At 54.5% G+C, this 20,400-nt stretch overlaps 1 protein-coding gene across 3 annotated transcripts; it reads left to right on the forward strand.

Annotated features, from left to right (window-relative positions):
• Nucleotides 1-276: 276 nt before the first annotated feature.
• Nucleotides 277-14,573, forward strand: ARSA (arylsulfatase A). Of its 3 annotated transcripts, none has more exons than XM_084808832.1 (9): nt 277-317; nt 3,986-4,811; nt 5,453-5,693; nt 6,444-6,662; nt 8,553-8,722; nt 9,821-9,945; nt 10,531-10,658; nt 11,271-11,373; nt 11,507-14,573. In XM_084808832.1, exons 2-9 carry the CDS (start codon nt 4,585-4,587, stop codon nt 11,818-11,820), a joined length of 1,527 nt encoding a protein of 508 aa, XP_084664958.1. In that variant the 5' UTR covers nt 277-317; nt 3,986-4,584; the 3' UTR covers nt 11,821-14,573. The 3 variants fall into 3 exon arrangements, with proteins under 3 accessions (XP_084664958.1, XP_084664960.1, XP_084664957.1); XM_084808834.1 differs by having other exon boundaries at nt 4,238-4,811; nt 10,531-10,717; XM_084808831.1 differs by having other exon boundaries at nt 4,238-4,811.
• Nucleotides 14,574-20,400: the final 5,827 nt, after the last annotated feature.

The following is a 20,400-nucleotide window of genomic DNA, read 5'->3' on the forward strand; positions in this document are numbered from 1 at the left end:
GCCGCCCCTCCCTGGGGAGCGAGGTCCTCGTTCTCCGCAGCCCCGGACGGGGTGCTCTGGCGGGGGCTGCTCCCCGCCGGCACCCGAGCCCTGGGGCGCGCCGCGCTGCGGGCGAAGCTCTTCCCGGCGAGGATGGGCGCAGCTGCGCGCGCTCCGTCGCCGCGCGCGGGAGGCGCAGAGCGGAGCCGCCGCCCCGCCGGAGGCCCCCGCGCGCGCGGCCTCGGGAGACTACAGGTCCCGGCATGCACCCGCGCCGCGTGACGCGCCCGCCCGTGTGATCCGCAGGTCGAGCAGCGGGCCGCGCCGCTCGCTGCCAGGTCGGTGTCCGCCGGGGGGTCCGCGGCGGGCGGCGGGCGGCGCGCGAGGGAGGGCGGCGCGGCGCGGCGCGGCCCGCCCGCGAGGCCGGGATCGCGGCCCTGCGGCGCGCAGCCCTTCCTGGCCCGCCACGGGCGCAGCCGGAGCGCCGCCGGGGATGGGGAGCGAGGCCGAGCGCCGGGGGGCCGGCGGGGCGGGGGTGCGCAGCGGCCGGCCCCTCCTCCGCTCCGCCTGCGGCGGGACGAGGCGACCTCGGCAGCCCCGCGGCGCTCCCCCCGCTGCCCCGCCCGCGGCGGGGGCGGGGCGGGGCTTGGCCGCTGGAGCTCGCCGGCGCCCCCAGCCCGGCGCCGGGCTGCTGCCCCTCGCGGGCGCGCCGGGCGCGGGGCCCTGGAGAGGGCTGCTGCTGCGGGGCGCCCCGCCGCTGCCTCCGAGGGGCCCCGGGGCGGCCCGCGCCGGGGGGCGGCGGGCGAGGCCGGGGCGCCTGAGATCCCGGGGAGGCTTCCGGACGTGTCTCCTCGCTCCGGGGCGGGGGAGCGAATCGGCGAGGCGGCTGTGGCACCTCGGGAGACCCGGCGCGTCTGCGCCGGCCGGCCGGCGGGCCCGTCGCTCGGGCTCGGCCCCGCGGTCGGGACTGGCCCCTCGCGGAGGGTGGCGGCTCTGCGCGGGACGCGGCGACCACCTCGTGCGCCAAGGGCGCCCCCTGCGCGTGTGCGGCGCGGAAGAGGCCCGCAGCTCCGGCCATGGCCCCGCCGGGGCGTGCGGAGAGCCGCGGGCCTCTTCCCCGCCTGCGCACGCGCAGGGGGCGCCCTAAATGCCCCTTGCCCCGTTTTTAAATAGATCGCGGAGGATGAGCTCTCCCGTTACCCCGCTGTGCCCCGCTTCAGTTGCCTCCGTAAGAAGAGTTGAAGCGGCGAGAAGAGGAGCGAGATCGATGGAAGACCATGGAAGACCCAGAGGCGGGGGGCGGGGAAGGGAGCGCGCGTGAAGGGAGTCCGTTGTGATCCTGCACCTAAAACTGAGGCAGAAAGCCGCGTTTCAAATGCAGGATTCTAGGCTGGTGGAGAGATGCCCGGTGACTCCCTTTTTCACGCGCTTGCTTCCCCCCCACCCCTTCGCCCCGTATCCGAGCCTTCCATTATGTTTCACTGATCTCGCTCCTCTTCTTGCCACTTAACTCTTTTCCCAGAGGAAACTGAAGCCGAACACAACGGGGTAATTCGAGAGCTCATTATCTGCGATCTATTTAAAAACTGAACAAACGGCATTGAGTGCAGGAGGCACCTGGGATGATCCTGGCATCGGCAAATGCGAAGGAGCAATCTCAGTCACAGGATAAAAGCACTGTATGAAGGAGCCTTTACTCAGCCTCCCTGACCCTGGTGCCTTCCGGATGTGTTGGACTGCAGCTCCCATCATTCACAGCCAGCATGGCCAGTGGCTGGGAAGGATGAGTGTTGTAGCCCAACACATCTGGAGAGCCCCAGAGGGAAGAGGCAGAGCGATCACATTTACATCCTAGAGTACCTGCACTGAGCAGGGGGCTGGACTCGGTGGTCTTATAGGCCCCTTCCAACCCTGCTGTTTTATGATTCCATCTCCCCCTCACCCCACCCCGGACAATACGGTGTAATGTACTGACCCACAGAGATCCCCCCATTAGAGTGTGTGGGCGTGCAGGATGCAGCTCTCAAATAGGCCGCAGTTGCGATCGCCTTCTGTGCATTTGCCCACAGTGGCCACGGGAGGGCGCCATTGACTGCCGGACGGAGAGGCGCCAGACTGATCGGAGTTTGTGGCCCCGCTGCCTTGGTTCCTGAGTGAGGCGCCCACGGGCAGCCCAGGTGTTCCCTGTGTGGGAAGAAGCTCAAGAGCATAGCACACCTTACTGGGGGTGGGGGTCTGATGGCAGAAGTGCCCCTTGCTGCCCCGCCAAGCCCTCCCCAGGTCCCAGTGAAGTACAGCTGCCAAGAGCCGCTCTGCCTCGCCCAGTACCCCTGGCTCACCATCCCTTCTCTCGGCGAGAACCGGCGGAGCGGGGCCGGATAGAGCCCTGGCTTGCTTGCTCATTGTTTATTCCCAGCCCCCCTGAGCTGAGGTCGAGGTGGCTTACAAGAAGCCGGTAAAGTAACGTCAGAAAGCCAGGAGGTGCAAGCAAGCAAGAGCGCCTCTGACCCAAATGTGGCAACAGCCCAACCACTGACACGTGGAAGTGCTGGTCACCACTGCACCTCCCGGGAGCTCGTGGCAGAGCTTTGGGGCAACGACAGAGGAGAACGTCCGAGCATCTTTATCATCAGCTTTAAGGATTTCTAAAGTGCCTGCAGCTCTGTGGAGAGATGACAGCCCTGTTGAGGCATTATGTCTGAATAGGGCAATGCTCACACGCAAGAGGGCTGAGGTGGTGAACACCAACCCCTCCCTGTAATTTCCTGACTCTGCAAACAGCATAGATGTGGCTAGGATATTTTGCCCTAGTGTGCATATATTTACTTACACTGAGGGCGCAACCCTATTGGATCCACTGTGGCTACACGGAAGCCTTCGAACTCGAGGCTCACAAGTATCCCAAGCAGAGGGGGAGGCACCCCATTAGCTAGGCGGGAGGGGGAGGCCTGGGGATGTGGCATAAGCCGTCTTGTCCCCCAGCGCACACCTCTTCCCTTCCCCGAAGGTCACCTTTGCAGCCTCATGGAGGCAGCTGGCGCAGTTCTCTGTGCCTGCTGCAAGTGGGAGCGGGCAGGGAGCTTGGACTCCTGGGTCGGACCACTGTCTCTGGCCTTGGATCCAGGAATCTGAAAAATCCAGTGGCCCCCCAGATGTTCTCTAGGGGCCATAGGATTGCTCTCCCCATTAGGCTGGCTATTTTAGTGCACGTTCCCCCAATTTCGAGAGATCCTTTGGGAGGTCCTCACAGTCCCATTTTGTTCCAACCACACTAAGTAATTTGGTGTCATCCACAAACTTGTCCACCTCACTGCTCACTCCTAATTCCACATCGTTTATGAACAAGTTGAAAAGCATTGATCCTAATACAGATTCCTGCGGGACCCGTTACATCCCTCCATTGTGAGAATTTATGCTTTCTGTTCTTTAGCCAGTTGCCAAAACATAAGAGGACCTCTCCTCTTATTCCATGACTGCTACGTTTGCTCAGGAGTCTTTGGTGAGGGTCTTTGTCAAAAGCCTTTTGGAAGTCCAAGTAAACTGTGTCTAGCAGATCACCCCTGTCCACTTGTTTGACACTCCTAAAGAGACAGGAGTTACCTTTGCGGAAGCCATGTTTATTCTTTTTCGGCAGGGCTTGTCCTTCTATATGCTTACTAATTTTATCTTTAATAATGCTTTCAATCAGTTCACCCAGAATAGCTGTTAAGCGAACTGGCTTGCAATTTCCTGGATCCCCCCTGGATCCCTTTGGAACACTGTAGTCATATCAGTACTTTCCAGTGCTCTGGTACCCCGGATGCAGGGATATGTTTTAGCCTTAAAGGCGGCCTAGAAGTAATTTTAAATAAATAATGTTACATGTTTTTGTTAGAAGATCAGCAATTCCATGTTCCAGTACTTTAAGAACTCTCAGGTGGATTCCATCTGGACCTGGTGATTTATTTGTTTTCAGTTTGTCAATAAGGTCTAGAACGTCATCTCTTGTCACTACTCTTTGCCTCAGTTCTCAGACTCCCTTCCTGAAAATATCAGTTCTGGCACAGGCATCTGCCCTACAACTTCTTCAGTGAAGACAGGTGAAAAGAATTCATTCAGCTTCTTCCAGACTCCTCGTCCTCCTCCAGTACTCATCCAGCAGTCCAGCCACCTATCCAGCCAGCAACCTGCTTTTTATGTATTTATAGATTTGGTCTCTGTGTTTTTAGCGCCGTGCTACTCAAGTTTTTTGTCCTGAGCCTTTTTGTTCCCTCTGCAGGCCTTTCTCCCGTGGAGCACTGGCTCTCCTCTGTGGCACCTAGAGGTCTGGGCTGCACAGGGGGATCTTTGGAACTCACCGCCTGAGGGGTGGCGGATTTCCCCCGGAGACCTAGCACGGTGTTCCTGCTGTTCTCGAACGGGGTGGCTGAGTAGAGCCCTGGTTGCTCCCGGCTGCTGGCCTACTTTCACAGCCAGGTTGAGCCAGCCTTGCTGGAGTGGGCGTTCTTCCGACTGGACCGAGGGGCCTCCTGGGACCAGCCCGCCTAGAAGCACGTGATCAGCAGCCCGGTGACAGAGGGGCGGCCCCCCGAATTGCGGGGGAGGGCCTTGGGAACAGCAGGAGCCATGCCTCTGCCAGGGCTCCTGGTCTTTTGCCTGGGGCTCCAGGCCCTGCTGGGGTCAGCCAGCCCGCTCCCCAACATTGTCCTCATTTTTGCGGATGACCTGGGCTTTGGAGATCTGGCCAGTTACGGGCACCCCACCTCCACCACCCCGAACCTGGACAAGATGGCCGCTGCGGGCTTGCGCTTCACAGACTTCTACAGCAGCAGCCCCGTCTGCAGCCCCTCCCGGTATGGCAGCGCCGCCTCCGGCTCCCTCCCTTCCCCCATGGGGCAATAATGGTGGCCAGGCATTCGTTAACGTGACGGATCCCCCCGAGGAGGTGCCCATCTGGCCCCTGCCTGGCTGCTCCTTTGCTCCAAGGATGAACAGGGTGGCCTCTGAGTGAGTCTCCCTCAGGTGCCCATCCTTCCAGTGCGTCTGCTCTAACTGGGACCAACATTTGGGGTGGGTTAGGGTATTTTAGAAAATGTTTTTATTGTAGAATTTTATTGTTTTAAACTGTTTTATTGTATGTTGTACATCGCCCAGAGTGGCTGGGGGACCAGCCAGATTGGCGATTAATAAATTTAATAACAATAACAACAACAACAACATTGGAGGCTGCCCACAGACCAGCCTTCCCCAACCTGGGGCCCTCCAGATGTGCTGGGACTGCCATTGTCCATCCTGGCCGGGAATGATGGGAGTTGGAGTCCGGCACCTCTGGGGGGTGCTGCGTTGGGGGAGGCTGCCATAAAGCAGTATAGGGACCTTCCACCAGGTGACCAGCCGGCCGGTGTGCTCCTGTGCAGCTGATGTGGGGTGGGTAGGCATGTGGGCAATTGGCCCATCAGGTCTAGCACCTTCCCCCCTGCTCTCCTTCCTGCAGGGCAGCCCTACTGACGGGACGCTATCAGACACGCTCCGGCGTTTACCCTGGCGTGTTCTACCCTGGCTCCCGGGGAGGCCTCCCATTGTCTGAGGTGACGGTGGCAGAGTTGCTGAAGGGGCGGGGCTATGCCACTGCCATGGTGGGCAAATGGCACCTGGGACTGGGACCCAATGGGATGTTCCTGCCCACCCAGCAAGGGTTTGACCACTACTTGGGCGTGCCCTACTCCCATGACCAGGTGAGAAGCAATGGGGAGGGCTCTGAGGGGGATGCTTCGAGGTGTTGCAAGAATGGATGGGGGGGGGGCGTTGAGACCACCATGCTGTGCTCCAGACCGGCATTGAAGCAACTTTGGTGAAAGATTCTAACCTTGCTTGGGGAAATATGACTTTCTCCTAGTTTTGCTACATTTGTGATTACTGCTAGAATTCAGGGGGTTAGAAAGACCCCCCAGCAAAAAAGCGTTGAATCTGGAAATGTAAAACAGACCATGTTTGCTTTATCACTGATTCAGCACAAGAGAATAAGATTTCACTGGAAAATATTCTTCAAACATGAACTTTAATTTCAGAATTTTTTTTTTTTTAAGGTGAAGGTTAGGTAACTAAGAGTTTTCGGGAAAGTGGATAGAACGTTTTTCTCCTTCTCCCATAATTCTAGAACCACTTAATGAAATTGATTGGCAAGAGATTCTGGACAGATTGAACCTTTTCATCAAATGTAATTGATCTATGTAATTTGCTGGTACAAGGTACTGGAATGGGTGCTAGGCTAGATGGTTTTAAACGATGACTGGACATATTTATAGAGGAGCTGGGCGAGGGCTGTCCTGGGTTTTTAGTAACGATGGCCTGTTGCCTCGTATATGAATGACAGGGGATGGAACACTTGGATGGTGTGGGGCTGTCTCGCGTGCATGAATGTGCATATGCGCGGTGCATCTCCTAACCCTCTAGGTCTGGTGCCTCCCTCCCTGCTCCTTTTGCAGGGCCCCTGCCAGAACCTGACCTGCTTTCCCCCTGACACACCATGCTACGGGACCTGTGACCAGAACCTGGTTCCTGTCCCCCTGCTTTGGAACCAGAGCATTGTGGAACAGCCCCTGTCCTTCCCCCGCCTGCAATCCCGCTACAACGCCTTCGCCCGGGACTTCATCACTGCCTGTGCCCAGCGCAAGCAGCCCTTCCTGCTCTATTACGCTTCCCACGTAAGTTCTGGGGCGAGGCTGAGGTGGGGTGAGATCTCGGCGGGGATGGGGCAAGAAACCTGAGCTGGAATAAAAATGTTCTGTTCCTACCCTTGGGGTAGGGTAAAAGTCAGACCCACTTTCTGGTTTACAGCACTGCGCCCACCTGTCGGGAGCGCCCTTGCTGCCTTCTGAAATCCTCAAGTAGCCAGAATCAACACGCGAACAATAGGACTCTTTTCCAAGGCTTTATTTCTGTTCAACCTAATGACACTTACAGATCCTAATTGCCTGAGCCTAATGAGGGAAACTTAAGAGAGCTGCCTATCCAGGGTTTCTAGCCTTAGGGAATCAGTTGGTCTCCGTTTGGAGGGAAAGGGCAGGAAGCCTCTGAACTTAAGGGCTAGGAGGAGAGAGTCCACCCCTTTCCCGTGGGGCATCGGGGCACAGCTGTTGACGTTGCGCCAAGTGGGCTGAGCGCCTCCTCTCAGCGCCCTCCATCTCCCACTTGTCCCTGTGCCAGTGCCTTGTGTCCCGAAACTCCAATTGTCCCTCCCTCTCCCTGCCAGGGTCACTGCCACTCTCAGGAATGTGAGCAGGGAGGGGCTGTCCCTCCGGCAGCACCTCTGAACAGCGCGCGGGTTCCTGTCCCACGGTTTCTATCTCTTCCTCAGAATCAGAACTGCTTTGGGGCTCTATGGGCTCCAATCCAACCCTGACACCACCCTTGGTCTGATCCAGCATGGCTGTCCTTGTGTTCTACTGTAACCCTGCGAGGTGGGGTTATGCCCCCTGGCATGAACTAGTGGCCCAGGGACTTCTGTCATCTCGTATCCTCTCGTGTTTTTGAGCATGCTCATGCATCTCCTCCCCCGAAGCGGAGCAAAGGAGTGTTACTTCACACAGCGCAGAGCTAAGCCGTGGAACTCGCTGCTGGAGATTTCCTAGTATGGTGGGCTGAAAATTAATAATTATCAGTGTGCCCATACGCAAAATACGTCATGCAAAATAAGCATAGAGGGGTGCATTACCATGCTTCAGACACCTTTCAAAATCTTGTCTGCTGCAGAATTACAGTTTCGTTTTGCGATGAGCAGCAGGGTTTGGCAGCCCACGTACTTCACAGGGCTTGAGCTTTCACGATGGCTTCTGCGGCCCAGGATTTAGCTGATGCTTTCTGTGTGCCGCTGGGATGACTTGCTCTGGGACCTCCGGGACACAGTGGACTCAGAGGAAGTGATTCAAATGCTGCCCTGCAAATGAGCCTCCCTGGCTGGCCGCTGTCCCTTGGGCAGGCCTCCGTAGGCTGGGGCAGCGTGCCGCTGGTTCCCTGGCTCTGTGGCTCAGCAGCGGGAGAGAGCCATTTCCCCCTTGCATCCTGCGTGGTGGCACCCCTTCAGAGCATCATGCTGGAAACAGGATTCTGGACTAGTTCAGGGGTGCAGAACCCCTGTCAGCCCCAGGGCCAAATTCTCTTTTGGAGAAGCTCTCGGGGCCACAATCCAGCGGTGGGCAGGGCCGAAGGCAAAAGGAGCAGGGCCAAAACGCCCCGATTACCAGCTCATTTAGAGCTTCACTCTTGTACTGCCAATAGCAGTGCCTTCGGGGCAGGGGCATTTCAGCCCATAGAATGGGGAAAAACTGCAAATATTTGGGAAACCACCGGTGGTTGGGGAAAGGGGAGCAGGGCGTGCACCCACCTGAGGAACCCCGAGGGGCAGATGTGGTCCCTGGACCCGGCCCTCTGAACCTCTCAGCCAGATGAACCCGCCTTGGTGGGACCCTGCTCTTCCTGTGTTCCTAGGAAGATGCTATTATTTTCTAAGAGGTTGGAAGGGGGAGAGTTTCAAGGAGCGAGTCCCATGGAGGGAGTGGCTAATGTTGATGGGGAGCATGTTCTTCTTTCCCCAGCACACCCACTACCCCCAGTTTGGGAGCCAAGAGTACACAGGCCGATCAGCCCGGGGGCCTTTTGGAGATGCTCTCCTGGAGTTTGACGGATCCGTGGGCCACCTCTTGCAGGCGCTGCAGGACGCTGGGGTCGAGCAGAACTCGCTGGTGCTCTTCACTTCTGACAACGGGTGAGCTTGCTTCTGGTCTGAAGGAGAGTCGGCCCCCAGCTGGGGCTCAAGGCTTTGCTCGGGAACTGGGAACGCGTGGGGTCAAGGGGGCCCATTAAGAATTGGAGACTTGATGAGAACAGACCATGAGTCCGCAGCATCTAGCCCTGCTGCTACTCATGCATTTTCTCTCATTTTGACTTGCAGACCAGGAAGCGACGGGTTCCCCTTATGGGCTGGACCCCCTGAGCAACTCCTTAAGGATCTCTGGCCTCCTTTAGCGTCCCACCTTCCTCCTGTTACCTCACCTTTCCAGTATCATGGGTTTAGGCTGTAGGCGTGGGGTGACTGACACTCTAGACACAGGGTTTAACCACAACACTGGTAAATTAAAGCAAGCAAATCACAGCTCAAGGTATTTCCACAATAGAGCAGAGGGACGCAAAAGGCATTAAAAGAAATTAAAGGTTGGAAAACACATGTTCCTCTACCTTAGCTGCACTTAGACTTCTCCGGGCTGCTTCTTCCTGCTCCCTCTTCGGGCTCTGTTCTCCCCGACTCTGCTGTTACTGGTTCTCTCGCTCTCTTTACATACCCTCCTCCCTCAAAACCAAAAGTACTGCTTTAAACCCCCAAAAATGAAACTTAACTGGGGAAATGAAACCGAAACTTACCCGAGGAAATGAAAGTACTCCTGTGAGGGAAACCCCCTCCCAACAAAAACACCAGGCCTCTAGGCCTGATCTTTTCCTTTTCCTTGCCTCTGTAGACCTCAAACCTTCATAGATGGTGACTTTGGGCCCCTAGCAACATTCCTATCCTCCTTGAAGGAAACATGCTCTGGTTAGCCACCGCATGGCTTTAAATATGACTACAGAATTGTGGAAGATTTGATTGTCAAAGGAGGATGCCTTGAATTAGAGTGGGAATACGGCCGTGATGTGCGAGTGATGGAATTGGTTGTACTGTGGGCCTTTAAGAGATGGCAACCTTTGTTTTCCTGTCAGGGTATAACCCTTGGAAACTTGTGTGACTCGTGCTGAGCCTCCGAGAGCAGGCAGGCTGTGTGCTGGAGCATTTTCAAAAACCTGTCCTGCTGCCTGTTTCCTCTGGTTACAGCCCTGAGACGATGCGCATGACCCGGGGGGGCAGTTCTGGCCTCCTCAAGTGTGGCAAGGGGACAACCTACGAGGGCGGGATGAGGGAGCCAGCGGTGGCTTACTGGCCAGGCCGCATCGCCCCAGGTAGGTCCAGCCACTGAGGGCCCAGCAGCCACCGAAGGCATGCAATCCCAGGAGCCCCCGTGGCCTTCCACCGGCTGTGCGCTCGCAGGATGCCACGGCACAGCTCTGGGCCGTGAGGGCACTGGGATCTCTTTGTTTAAAAGGACTGTTCTCCCAAGAGGTGTGCGAGGCTGTGCTGGCCCATTTTGGACCAGGCTGAGAAGGCGGCTGGTGGCAGAGGAGCGGGGCGGAGTGGGGCCCTTTGGCTTTGCCACAGGGCTGTGGTGTAGTGGATGCCTGCTGATTAAGCGGGGAGGGCGGGGGAAATTACCATGTGCCCCCCTCTTTTGCTGGCCCTTCTCTGAAGAACATGAGAAGAGTCCTGATGCTGCACCCGACGCAGGGTCCATCTAGTCCAGCATTCTTCTTGCACAGTGGCTGGCCAGGTGCCAGAGGGACCCACAAGCAGGACACGAGTGCAACAACACCCTCCCGCCCACATTCCCCAGCAACCGGTGTGCACAGGCATACTTCCTCTGGTGCTGAGGGTAATATAGCGAGCCATCAGGACTAGAGGCCATTGATACTTCCTGTCTCTGTGTCCAGGTGTGACGCATGAACTGGCCAGCACCCTAGACATCCTGCCGACTGTGGCATCTGTGGCCGGGGCCCCCCTCCCCAATGTCACTCTGGACGGCTACGACCTCAGCCCCCTCCTCTTTGGAAGCGGAAGGGTGAGTTTCTGCCGGTGCCCCCATCATGACAGCCCCTGCTGCAGCCGGTGTGAGTACAGGTGGGAAGATACTGGCAGAGGGCCGGGCTTGAGCTGCGGGGTGGGGGGCAGCGGGGGACTTCCTCCCTACAGGCTCTGGCCTGCGGCTTTGGTGCTGCTTGGGACTGGCCATGCCAACCCTGGTGTCGCAGGCCTGCAGCCGTGCCCAGTTGGTGCCCATCCTCCCAGCGCTGTTACAGCTTCCCTTTCAGTGCCAGGAAGCGTGCAAAGCTCAGCGTCAAGGCATGGAGAGAAGCGGAGGGGGGAGGATCCAGAGCCGGCAGAGGAACGGCGGCGGGGGGATGTGGAGAGTCGCGGGGGTGGAGGGGTCGCTGTGCCACCCGATTTGGGAGCAGTGCCGGCACAATTCCCACCTCATGTGGTACGAGAGCTGCAGACGCAGTGCCCTCTGCGAGCCCCCCCCCCACCTGGGCACCTTTCTCAGATCATCTGGCCGCTTCATTGGTGCCACGAGCCACCCTGGTGCTAACACTTCGGAGGGAGAGGTGGCCGGATCTGTCATTTCTTATCTGACTCCCCCCCCCCCCCGCATTCCCTCTGGTTCCTCCGGCAGAGCCCCCGACAGGCCATGTTCTATTACCCTCCCGCCCCCAGCCAGTTGCTTGGGGTCTTCGCTGTCCGCTACGGAAAGTACAAAGCTCACTTCTTCACCCAAGGTAAGTCTTTCTGCCCCCTCCCCAATTTTGAGGAGGTTTGGGCCACCCGCCTACCCCGGCTCTTCTCTGAGCCCTTCTGCAGCTGAGGATGTGATGGCGCTGCAAGCTCTCCTCTCTTCCTCCGTCTCTCCAGGGGCCTTTCACAGCGGCACGACCCCTGACCTCGACTGCCACGGCTTGACCCCTCTGGCCGCCCACGAGCCCCCGCTGCTCTTTGACCTGGAGTCGGATCCTGCCGAGAACTACAACCTCCTTCAGGGGGGCGCCGTGGGGCCCGAGGTCCTGTCCGTCCTCAAGGAGGCCCAGCTGCAGAAGGCGCTCTTTGATGAGCAGATGGCGTTCGGGGAGAGCCAGCTTGCGTGGGGCAGCGACGCCTCGCTGGAGCCCTGCTGCGCCCCCGGGTGTCACCCCAAGCCTTCCTGTTGCAGCTGCACACCGCCCCCTTAGCCTCCGGCCTCCCCTGCACAAGGCCATCCCTGCCTCTCTGCTGTGTGCGTGCACAGAGGAACAGTTGCATCTGTTTACCAAACATCGAAGGGGGCCTTTGACGCCCATTTTTATCAGGGGGGAGTACACAGGTTACCTTCTGAAGTGGTGAAGCTGCATTGGGACCGTGACGTTCACTTCTCCTGCTCTTTGAAGTATCAGGCTCGAAGCTCCTGGGTGACGGGATCTGTCACCACTCCATTTATGTGACGCCACAAAGCCCGATGGACAGCGCAGCACTGCAGACCGGCGCATGCTGTGGTGCGCTCAGCACCATCTCTCGGCCGCATGAGCAGGGGGCTTGACTAGGTGACCTTTGAGGCCCCATCCAAATCGAGAAGCCTACAAATTTGGCTGAATATTTTTTTTAAAGCCACATAAGCTAGTGACTATCACCACGCTATGTGCTGCATGAATTACTTCCGTCTGTCCTTGACCTTTGTCATAGAATCATAGAAAAGTGGGGTTGGGAGGGGCCTATAAGACCATCCAATCGTCACTAGGCCAGGTTCATTTCCCTTCCAGTATCACAGAGCAAAATGTCTCTCTGCTCTTTCCAAGCCAGTGCCAGTTTTCTAAACCTTTTTCATGCAGTCTCATCTCCCTCTTCTTGGCTTTTTTCTACATTAAAAGCCCCAACCGTTTTAAGCAATCCTTGCAGGAGAGTCGCTCCAGCCCCCTGATAATTGGGGTGCTGCTGTTTGTACCTTTTCCCACTGTGTGCTCTCCTTTTGGAGGTGGGGTGATCAAAACTACACAAGAGCTCAAATGCAGCCACACCAGAGATTTGTATAAGGTAACCACCCCCAACCTGGCACCCTCCAGATGTGTTGGACTGCAACTCCCAGAACCCCTCAGCCAGCACAACTGGCTGGGAATTCTGGGAGTTGTAGTCCAATACAGCTGGAGGGTGCTGGGTTGGGGAAGGTTGTTTTTATTTTCAGTCCCTTGCCTGACTTTGAATTCCCAGCCCACTGAGTTGTCATTTTCACTATTCCCCTGGATGGTTAACAGCCAGTTCAAATTCCATCCATTCATAGGTGGAGCTGGGCCTGTTTTGCCCTGGTGTGCATCATGTTACTTACACTATATCTCATCTGCTGTTTCATCGTCCCTGCATCTGCGGGGTGGGGTTTGACCTTTGGGGAGGTGTTTTCCTTGAGGTATTTCCTATATATTTCTCTCCTTGTTGGACTGGGAGAGATGCAACTGCTGCCAGGGAGCGAGACCATGCTGTGCTGGGGGACGTCCTCAGCAGCAGTCAGAGATTTCCTGGTCCTGAACATGAGGACATGAGTGCCTGGGTGGACCAGACCAGGGCTCGCTCTAGGGCAGCATCCTTTTTCCCCCCATGCCCAGCCAAAGCTTAGAATAATAAGAATGGGAGTTGGAAGGGCCTGTGGAGGTCTTCCAGTCCAACTCCCTCCTTGGTGCAGGAATGTTGCTGCTGCAGGTGGCCATCCAGTCTCTGCTTGATACCTCTAGCAAAGGAGAACCTACCATCTGATGAGGCAGCCTGTTCACCGCCGATGAACAGCGCTCGCCATTCGGAGGTTTCTCCTGATGTTTTGCCAAAATCTGCTTCCCTGCGTCCACGAGAGCAAGAGAGCCCAAGTCTGCTCCCTCTTCTGCCTTTCAGATATTTGAAGGCTGTTATCGTGCCTCCCCTTCATCGTCTCTTCTCCGGGCTAAACATACCCAGCTCTTCCAGCCCTTTCACATAAGACCTGGTTTCTAGATCCCTCACCGTCCTTTTCATCCTGGACACACTCCAGTTTGTCAGTGTCCTCCTTAAAATGGGGCACCCAGAATGGGTCACAGTACTCCAGATGCAGCCTGACCAGTGCAGAACACAGTGGAACTGTTCCTGTGCTCCGGACGCTGCGTTTCTGTCTGCGCCACCAGAGATTGCAGTGGTGCTTTCTAGCGGCGCCATTGCATTGCCCCTGGAAAGCTCGCAAACAAGGAACACAGCCAGCGAGCAGCTTCAGCCATATGCCCCATAGTTAAATGCAGCCGTCGTGTTTTGACTCCAGCAGCATTCCCACCAAAAGAAGAGTCACAGGTGCACGGGGAACTGCCCTGTGCCACGGCAGGCCCTTGGCTCATCCGCTTCAGTATGGCCTGTGCTGCCTGGCAGGGGCTGTTTGGGGTTTCCGGCAGGAGCCATCCCTGCCCTACCGGGAGATGCCAGAGACGGAACCTGGGACCTTTTGCATGCAAAGCAAATGCTCTGCCACTGAACTACAGGCCTTTTTGATGTTGTCTCAACACACACAAGGTACAGGAGTATAAACTCCTTTAAAGCGGCATTTTTGTTCGTATGAATTTCACAAGGGCAAATCCTGCTGCTGCAGCTGCTTTTTTCCAGGGTGCCTCTAAGGGCACAGAGGCCGGAAGAGAACGGGGATGCCCCCAAGGCACATTGCTGACCAGTGAAAATGAGGGTGGCACAGCACAGAATTAAAGCGCCCTGCCTTGATTAAAGATCTCGTGCCATTTCCTTAGGCTCAGGTGAAGGTGGCCTCGCTTCTTTTGGGCTGGAGTTCCAAGCATGCCCCATCATGCCTGTTACATTTGCAGGATAGTTCCCTGCTCCCTTTGTTCTGTGCTCTGCCCTGGGAGGGTCTCTTTTTAATGTGGATCCCATGAGCAAGAAGCATGTGTGACCCTTTTTTAATACATAAAATGGCAAAAATAAAACATCCAAACCCAAGTGTTGTAATCTCTCTGACAGACTCTGGGTCTCTGAGAGGAGGCATGGTGAGATGGAAGCCCAACGCAGCACCGTCTGTTTGCATCTGATACACCAGCAGCCCCGAGGAAAGGGTGCTGTGTGGCTTCCTGCACTGGGGGAGCCGCGCCACCCAACAGCGGGGACTCGCTACCTCGTCCTCTGCGATGCCTGCGCCCTCTGCCTCTGAGATACGCCTGCCTCCGGGCCCAAGGCTGCGTCTCCTGTGGGGCTGGTTGGGGGAGGCCCCCCAGTCGGGATTTCTCTCCCGGCGCACTGCCCACAGCGGTGCGTGGCATGCCCGCGTTGCGCCCTTGGCCCACTGGGACTCGTGGTGGTGTTTGTAGCATGCTGCCGCTAAGGCACTCCATGGAAAGGCCCCGCTCCCCGTCTGTTTCTGGCAGGGGTGGGGACTGGGTCTATTGAAATGGCACATCCCAGCCCCCAAACTGGACCCAGCAGCTGGGCCGCTGCAAACGGGCACCCTGGCTAAAGAAGAAACGGCGCAGGGCGCTGCGGAGCAAAATGCCCAGCAGCTCGTGGGGAGGCCAGCAGAGGGCGCCAGGGCGCCCCCGTCCGCTGCCGCCCGTTCAGCTGCGGGTCACCGGAGCAGGGGGCTTCTGGGCCGTCTAGAGGCAAATGTCGCTATGGGAAGCGAACCCCAAAGAATTGGGGGGAAGACTGAAATACTTCTCCCTCCTGGCGTGGGAGCTGATGCAGCACAGCACGAGTCCAGATGCTGCTTGGCCATGAACTCGCAGAGTGGCCTCTGGCAAAGGCCACTATTCTCCCAGGCTGAGCACTCCCACCCCCTCGTGTCAATGTTGGGTGGGGGAACAATTCTTTTTTGCTTCAGGTAGGAGGCCGCTGTACTCTGACTGCTTTGGGCAATACCCGCTTCACCTTTGATCTGCAACTGAGCCTCAGTTTGGGAAATGCAAAGCCTTAGGTGTCTTCCCTTTGACTTTAATGGGCAAACCAACACTTGGCGATATGTTTCTTTATGTTTGGTTAGAAGTGGATGAAATTTGCAGGCATGGTAGCCCCTTCTGAGTAGGTGAAGCCTGCCAAAGTTCAGACAAATAGGTCCAGGGAGCCTTTAAGGTTTGAGAGTTTTCGAAACGGTCCCTTCCCCAGATAGAAAACCTGCAGCATTTCAGAAGGCTAGTTGCACAGGTTGGGGAGTTACAATGAATGAAAAACACTTTGAGGCTTTTTGTTCTTTGCTCAAATGGGCATCAAAGTCATTGAGTTGGATCCAGACCTACTCATGGTTAGAGTAGACCCCTTGAAATCAAAGGGATTTAAAGTTAGTCATGCTTAGCAAGTCCCATTGAGTCCAAAGGTTCTACTCTAACTATAACTAAGTCTGGATCTGACCAATAGAAAGTGCTTCATCTTTAATGGAGTGGATGCATGATGCTTTGATGAGAAAATCTATGTAAGTATGTAATGTAGAGCCTGAGCACGGTGAATAGTATATAGTGTAAGGGCTGCCTTTAAAGCAGGGGTGAACAACCTTTCTGGCCCCGAGGGCCACATTAGTTTCTGCTGTGGTGGCAGAGGCTGCACATGCATGAATGCACACGCACACATCCGCAAAAAACTCGCAACATACAAATTGCACACAGACTCCACTTGCACTCCCAAATCCAGCTGCTGACCAAGAGCGTTTCAGAGTCCTGGTGCCTGTGTGGATCATAGAAACCCAACACTCCACCCAGAAACTTTGGTTCTCAACCCATCCTGGCTCCTAGGCCTTCTTCTCCCTCCTCTAATCCACCCTCTTGCTGAAGGATCCTATCTTCCTACACTCTGTTCCCTGGATCTTTTTCAGAAAAAGGAAAATAAAGAGGGAATAAAGAGGGGAAAATGCTCTTGTAACAGGCTTCATGGTTTCTGCCATAGACGCCCTGTTCCTACAGCATCCTAAGAAGCAGGCGTGATCCCTCAAGCATGGCTTCCTTGGATGCTCTGGGGACAGTCTAGGAATGAGGCTTCTATGGCAGGAACCATAGAGCCTGTTCCTAGAGAGTCCCCCTGGGGGGGGGGGTTCTGCCGGCTGCACTTTGTGCACCCTTGCTTTAATGTCTGGGATGTTTTCAAAGAGAGTCCCTTCTCTTAGCTCCCCCACCCCTTTGTAGGCAATTTGACATGTTCTTTGTTTTGTGTGTTGTGTGACTGAGTTTCTCATGAGGAGAGTTTCTGATTGCTCTTCCCATCACGTTGGCTATTGTAATGCACATTCCCCCAGTTTGGAGAGATCCTTTGGAAGCTCTCCGCAATCCCTTTTTGTTTTAAGCATCCTATATAATTTGGTGTCATCTGCAAATTTGGCCACCTCGCTGCTCAATCCTGTTTCCAGATCATTTATGAACAAGAAGCACCAGTCCCAACACAGATCCCTGTGGGATCTCACAGTTTACATCCCTCCATTGTGAGAATTTACCATTTATCCCTACTCTGTTTTCTGCTCGTTAATCAGTTAGTGATCCGGAAGAGGCCCTCTCCTCTTATTCTATGACCACTAAGTTTGCTCAAGAGTCTTTGGTGAGGGACTTTGTCAGAAGCCTTTTGGAAGTCCAGGCAAACAGTGTTTACTATCCCCTGTCCACATGTCTATTGAAGCTCTCAAAGAACTCTAAAAGGTTAATGAGGCAGGACTTATCTTTGCAGAAGCCGTGTTGGCATCTTCTATATGCCTGCTAATTTTATTTTTAATAATGTTTTCTACTATTTGCCTGGAACAGTTCCTAGATCCCCCTGGACCTTTTTTTAATAAATAAGAAAATTAGCATTACATTGCCACTTTCCAGTCCTCTGGCACAGAGGCTGATCTTAGGGACATGTTACATATTTTTGTTAGAAGATCAGCAATTTCACATTTGAGCTCTTTAAGAACTCTCAGATGAATATCATCTAGACCGGTGATTTGTTTGTTTTCAGGTTGTCAATATAAGGTCTAGAACATCATCTCTTGTCAGCACTATTTGCCTCAGTTTTCATTTCATTTCATTTACATTTTTATACCCCCCAATAGCCAAAGATTTCTGGATGGTTTACAAAGGTTAAAACCATAAAAATATAACAGAGTAATATAAAACCATTCACATACAAATATATAACTGCTGTGAACCGCCCAGAGAGCTTCAGCTATTGGGTGGTATAGAAGTGATATAACAACAGCAACAAAGAATTTTACACAACACTAAAAATCCCACGACCCATTAAAAAATAATCATATGCTTTCAAATGCCTGAGGGGTAAAGGAAAGTCTTGACAGTGTCTTCTAGTTGCTGTATAATGAAACATATAGAACTTGCAGATAAAGCCAATTCTCAGAAAAAGACACGAACAAACCAGGAAGTGTGTGTGAAGTAGCCCATCTTAATCCCACAAGGAATCTGGAAGCAGAAGCCCTGATGTAGAGAAGCCCTCCGACTCCCTTCCTGAAAATCTCAGTTCATGCCTGCGTATCTGCCCTACATCTTCTGCAGTGAAGACAAATGCAAAGAATGCACTGAGTTCTTTGCAATCTCCTTAATGTCCTTTACTGCTCCTTCAACTACCCTGTCTTGCAGTGGTCCAGTTGCTTCCTTAGCCAGTTTCCTACTTCTGATGTATTTGGAGAATTCGCTATTGGTGGTCCTAATGCTACTAGTGAAGCTCCCCCAACCCTTTGTTGCCTCCCTCATTGTCTGTCTGTATTTCCTTTGTGGAAGTTTGTGTTCTTTTCTGTTCTGATTTGGGCAGCGCCTCCATTCCTTGACACTGTTCATTAATCACGCTAGGGACCTCTTGGACTTGCTGCTACCTTTTCTGTCTTGCGGTATATATCCTCACTGATCTTCTGCTGTTGTGGTCTTGAGTAATCCCCAAGCATTCTGGGGAGATTTGACTCTCTTCACCAAGGCTGCATAACCTGTCCCCCACCCCACCCCACCCCGCAATGTTGCAGAGTACGTTTTGTCTGACCACACCTTTGGACAGAAGACAACTCCAAGCTTTAAAGATGGTGTGGGCCCAGGAATCTTCAGGAAAACCCAGCCCAGAATAACCTTAAAGATTTGTAGCCGCCTGAAAGGAGTGTAGACCACAGGAAACTTCCAAGAAGGCCTGCTGACTGCAGTTAACTAAGAATCCTCAAAGAAAAAAGAGGGGGAAGGGAGAAGAAAGGATGACCAGCAGCTCTAAATTTAAGTTTTCAGTAGGGAAGCTGAATAATGTGAATTACCAATTATGGAAATTTAAAGCTGAAAACCTCCCATCCAAAGATGACCTATAAGAGTGCTGGTTTGGGTTTCACTTTTGCCTGCTTACTCTGCCTGCTTTAGCTGCAGCGTCGCTTTCCTCCACCACTGCTGGCGCTGAGGAAAGACAGATCTCTCTCAGGACCACTGGCCTGTGCGTGTCTGTATCTTCCTGTGCACAGGTGTGTGGCCCCTGACCCAGCCTCACGTGTGGCCTTTGGGTCAACAGGGTTGTGCATTCCTGCTCTTGACTTTCTCTTTCAGCTTGCCTTTTTACCAATCCTTTCATTTTAGAGAAGATTCCTCTTCTGTAGCAAGATGTGACTCTGCTGGATTTCTTGGCAATTTCCCATCTATATATCATATATCAAGTAAAACTGATAGCAATTTGGTTGCTGTTTCCAGTCAATTCAGCAAGATTCATTTCTCACACTAGGGCCTGGTCAGCACTGAAGATTATGCTCCCTTCTGGTCAGTATCATGACCAACTGTTCTAGGACATAGTCATTTAGGGTGCAATCCTGTTGCAAGGTCATACACCTCCCTGTCCTCCTGCCCTGCGTTTTTGCTAGATGGGCTTTTTTGCCCCTCTAGCGAAATCATCTCAGAGGGGGAGAGGAGGCTGGGGAGGCCTCTGGATCGCTCATATCCTGGCCTCTGCAGTCATCTCCCCTCCCTGCCCACTGAAACGCCTCCTTTCTCCCTCTCTGAGGCTGTGTTCCCAACCCCCCCGGAGAGGCAGCCAGCATCGTTTTCTCTGCACCAGCTGCGAGGGGGAGGGGGGTTGGAGCCCTGATTCCCAGCTCTTGATTGTGGAGTGCGGACTCCGACCTCAGATCTGGGAGTGTGAATTATACTATGGCCCCCCAGGGTCCATAGGATTGTTCCCTTAGAGTATCTGGAAATTTGTCCTCTTTGATGGGACCGGGAACACTCATTTCTCCAGCATATGTGAGGGTGGTTAAACTCACCCATTGTAACAAAACGTTCTCCTTTGGATGGCTCCCTGATTTCATTCTCTGTGTAAATATTATTCTGAGTGTTTTGGTTGGGGAATGATAGTATATCTCCAGAAGTAAATTGCTTTTGGGGCCAGATAGTTGTCACCCACAGAGATTCTGTGGAAGAATCTGCCCCTTTGGAGGTTCCTAGCTTGTTTGCAGCTCTGCCCTCTTCGACTTGCAAAGTGACCCCGACCCTGGTACGCCCTTTCCTGCCTTCCTGCAGAGTTTGTATTCAGAGACAACCGTCTTCCAGTGCTTCCCTCCATTTCACGAGGTTTTCATTATGCCCACTATATTTATATTCTCCTTAACAACCAAGCACTCCAATAATCCCATCTTGGCTTGGAGGTGTTTAGCTTTGCATAGAAACATCTACAAATGGTGTCCTTTCCTGGATGTCTCTGATGTGCATTTTCCCCTATGGCCATTGGGCCTCTTTGACTGGCTATCATGTTCTGCTGTGTGCTCATTGCCCATATGTACCCCATCCCCATTGGGGCAATCAAAAACATTTTCACCTTCATCCCTTAGGGAAGTTTCTTTCTGAACCAGG

This window comes from Heloderma suspectum, chromosome 7, assembly GCF_057233095.1.
Source record: "Heloderma suspectum isolate Gila_16-S chromosome 7, 16-S_ref, whole genome shotgun sequence".
NCBI lineage: Eukaryota > Metazoa > Chordata > Lepidosauria > Squamata > Helodermatidae > Heloderma > Heloderma suspectum.

Excerpts from the sequence above, each read along its gene's own strand:
- ARSA (XM_084808832.1), top strand. The coding sequence starts at position 4,585 with ATGCCTCTGCCAGGGCTCCTGGTCTTTTGCCTGGGGCTCCAGGCCCTG. Across the intron at positions 8,723-9,820 it reads CTCTTCACTTCTGACAACGG|CCCTGAGACGATGCGCATGA; the intron begins GTGAGCTTGCTT and ends CTCTGGTTACAG. Across the intron at positions 10,659-11,270 it reads TCCTCTTTGGAAGCGGAAGG|AGCCCCCGACAGGCCATGTT; the intron begins GTGAGTTTCTGC and ends TTCCTCCGGCAG.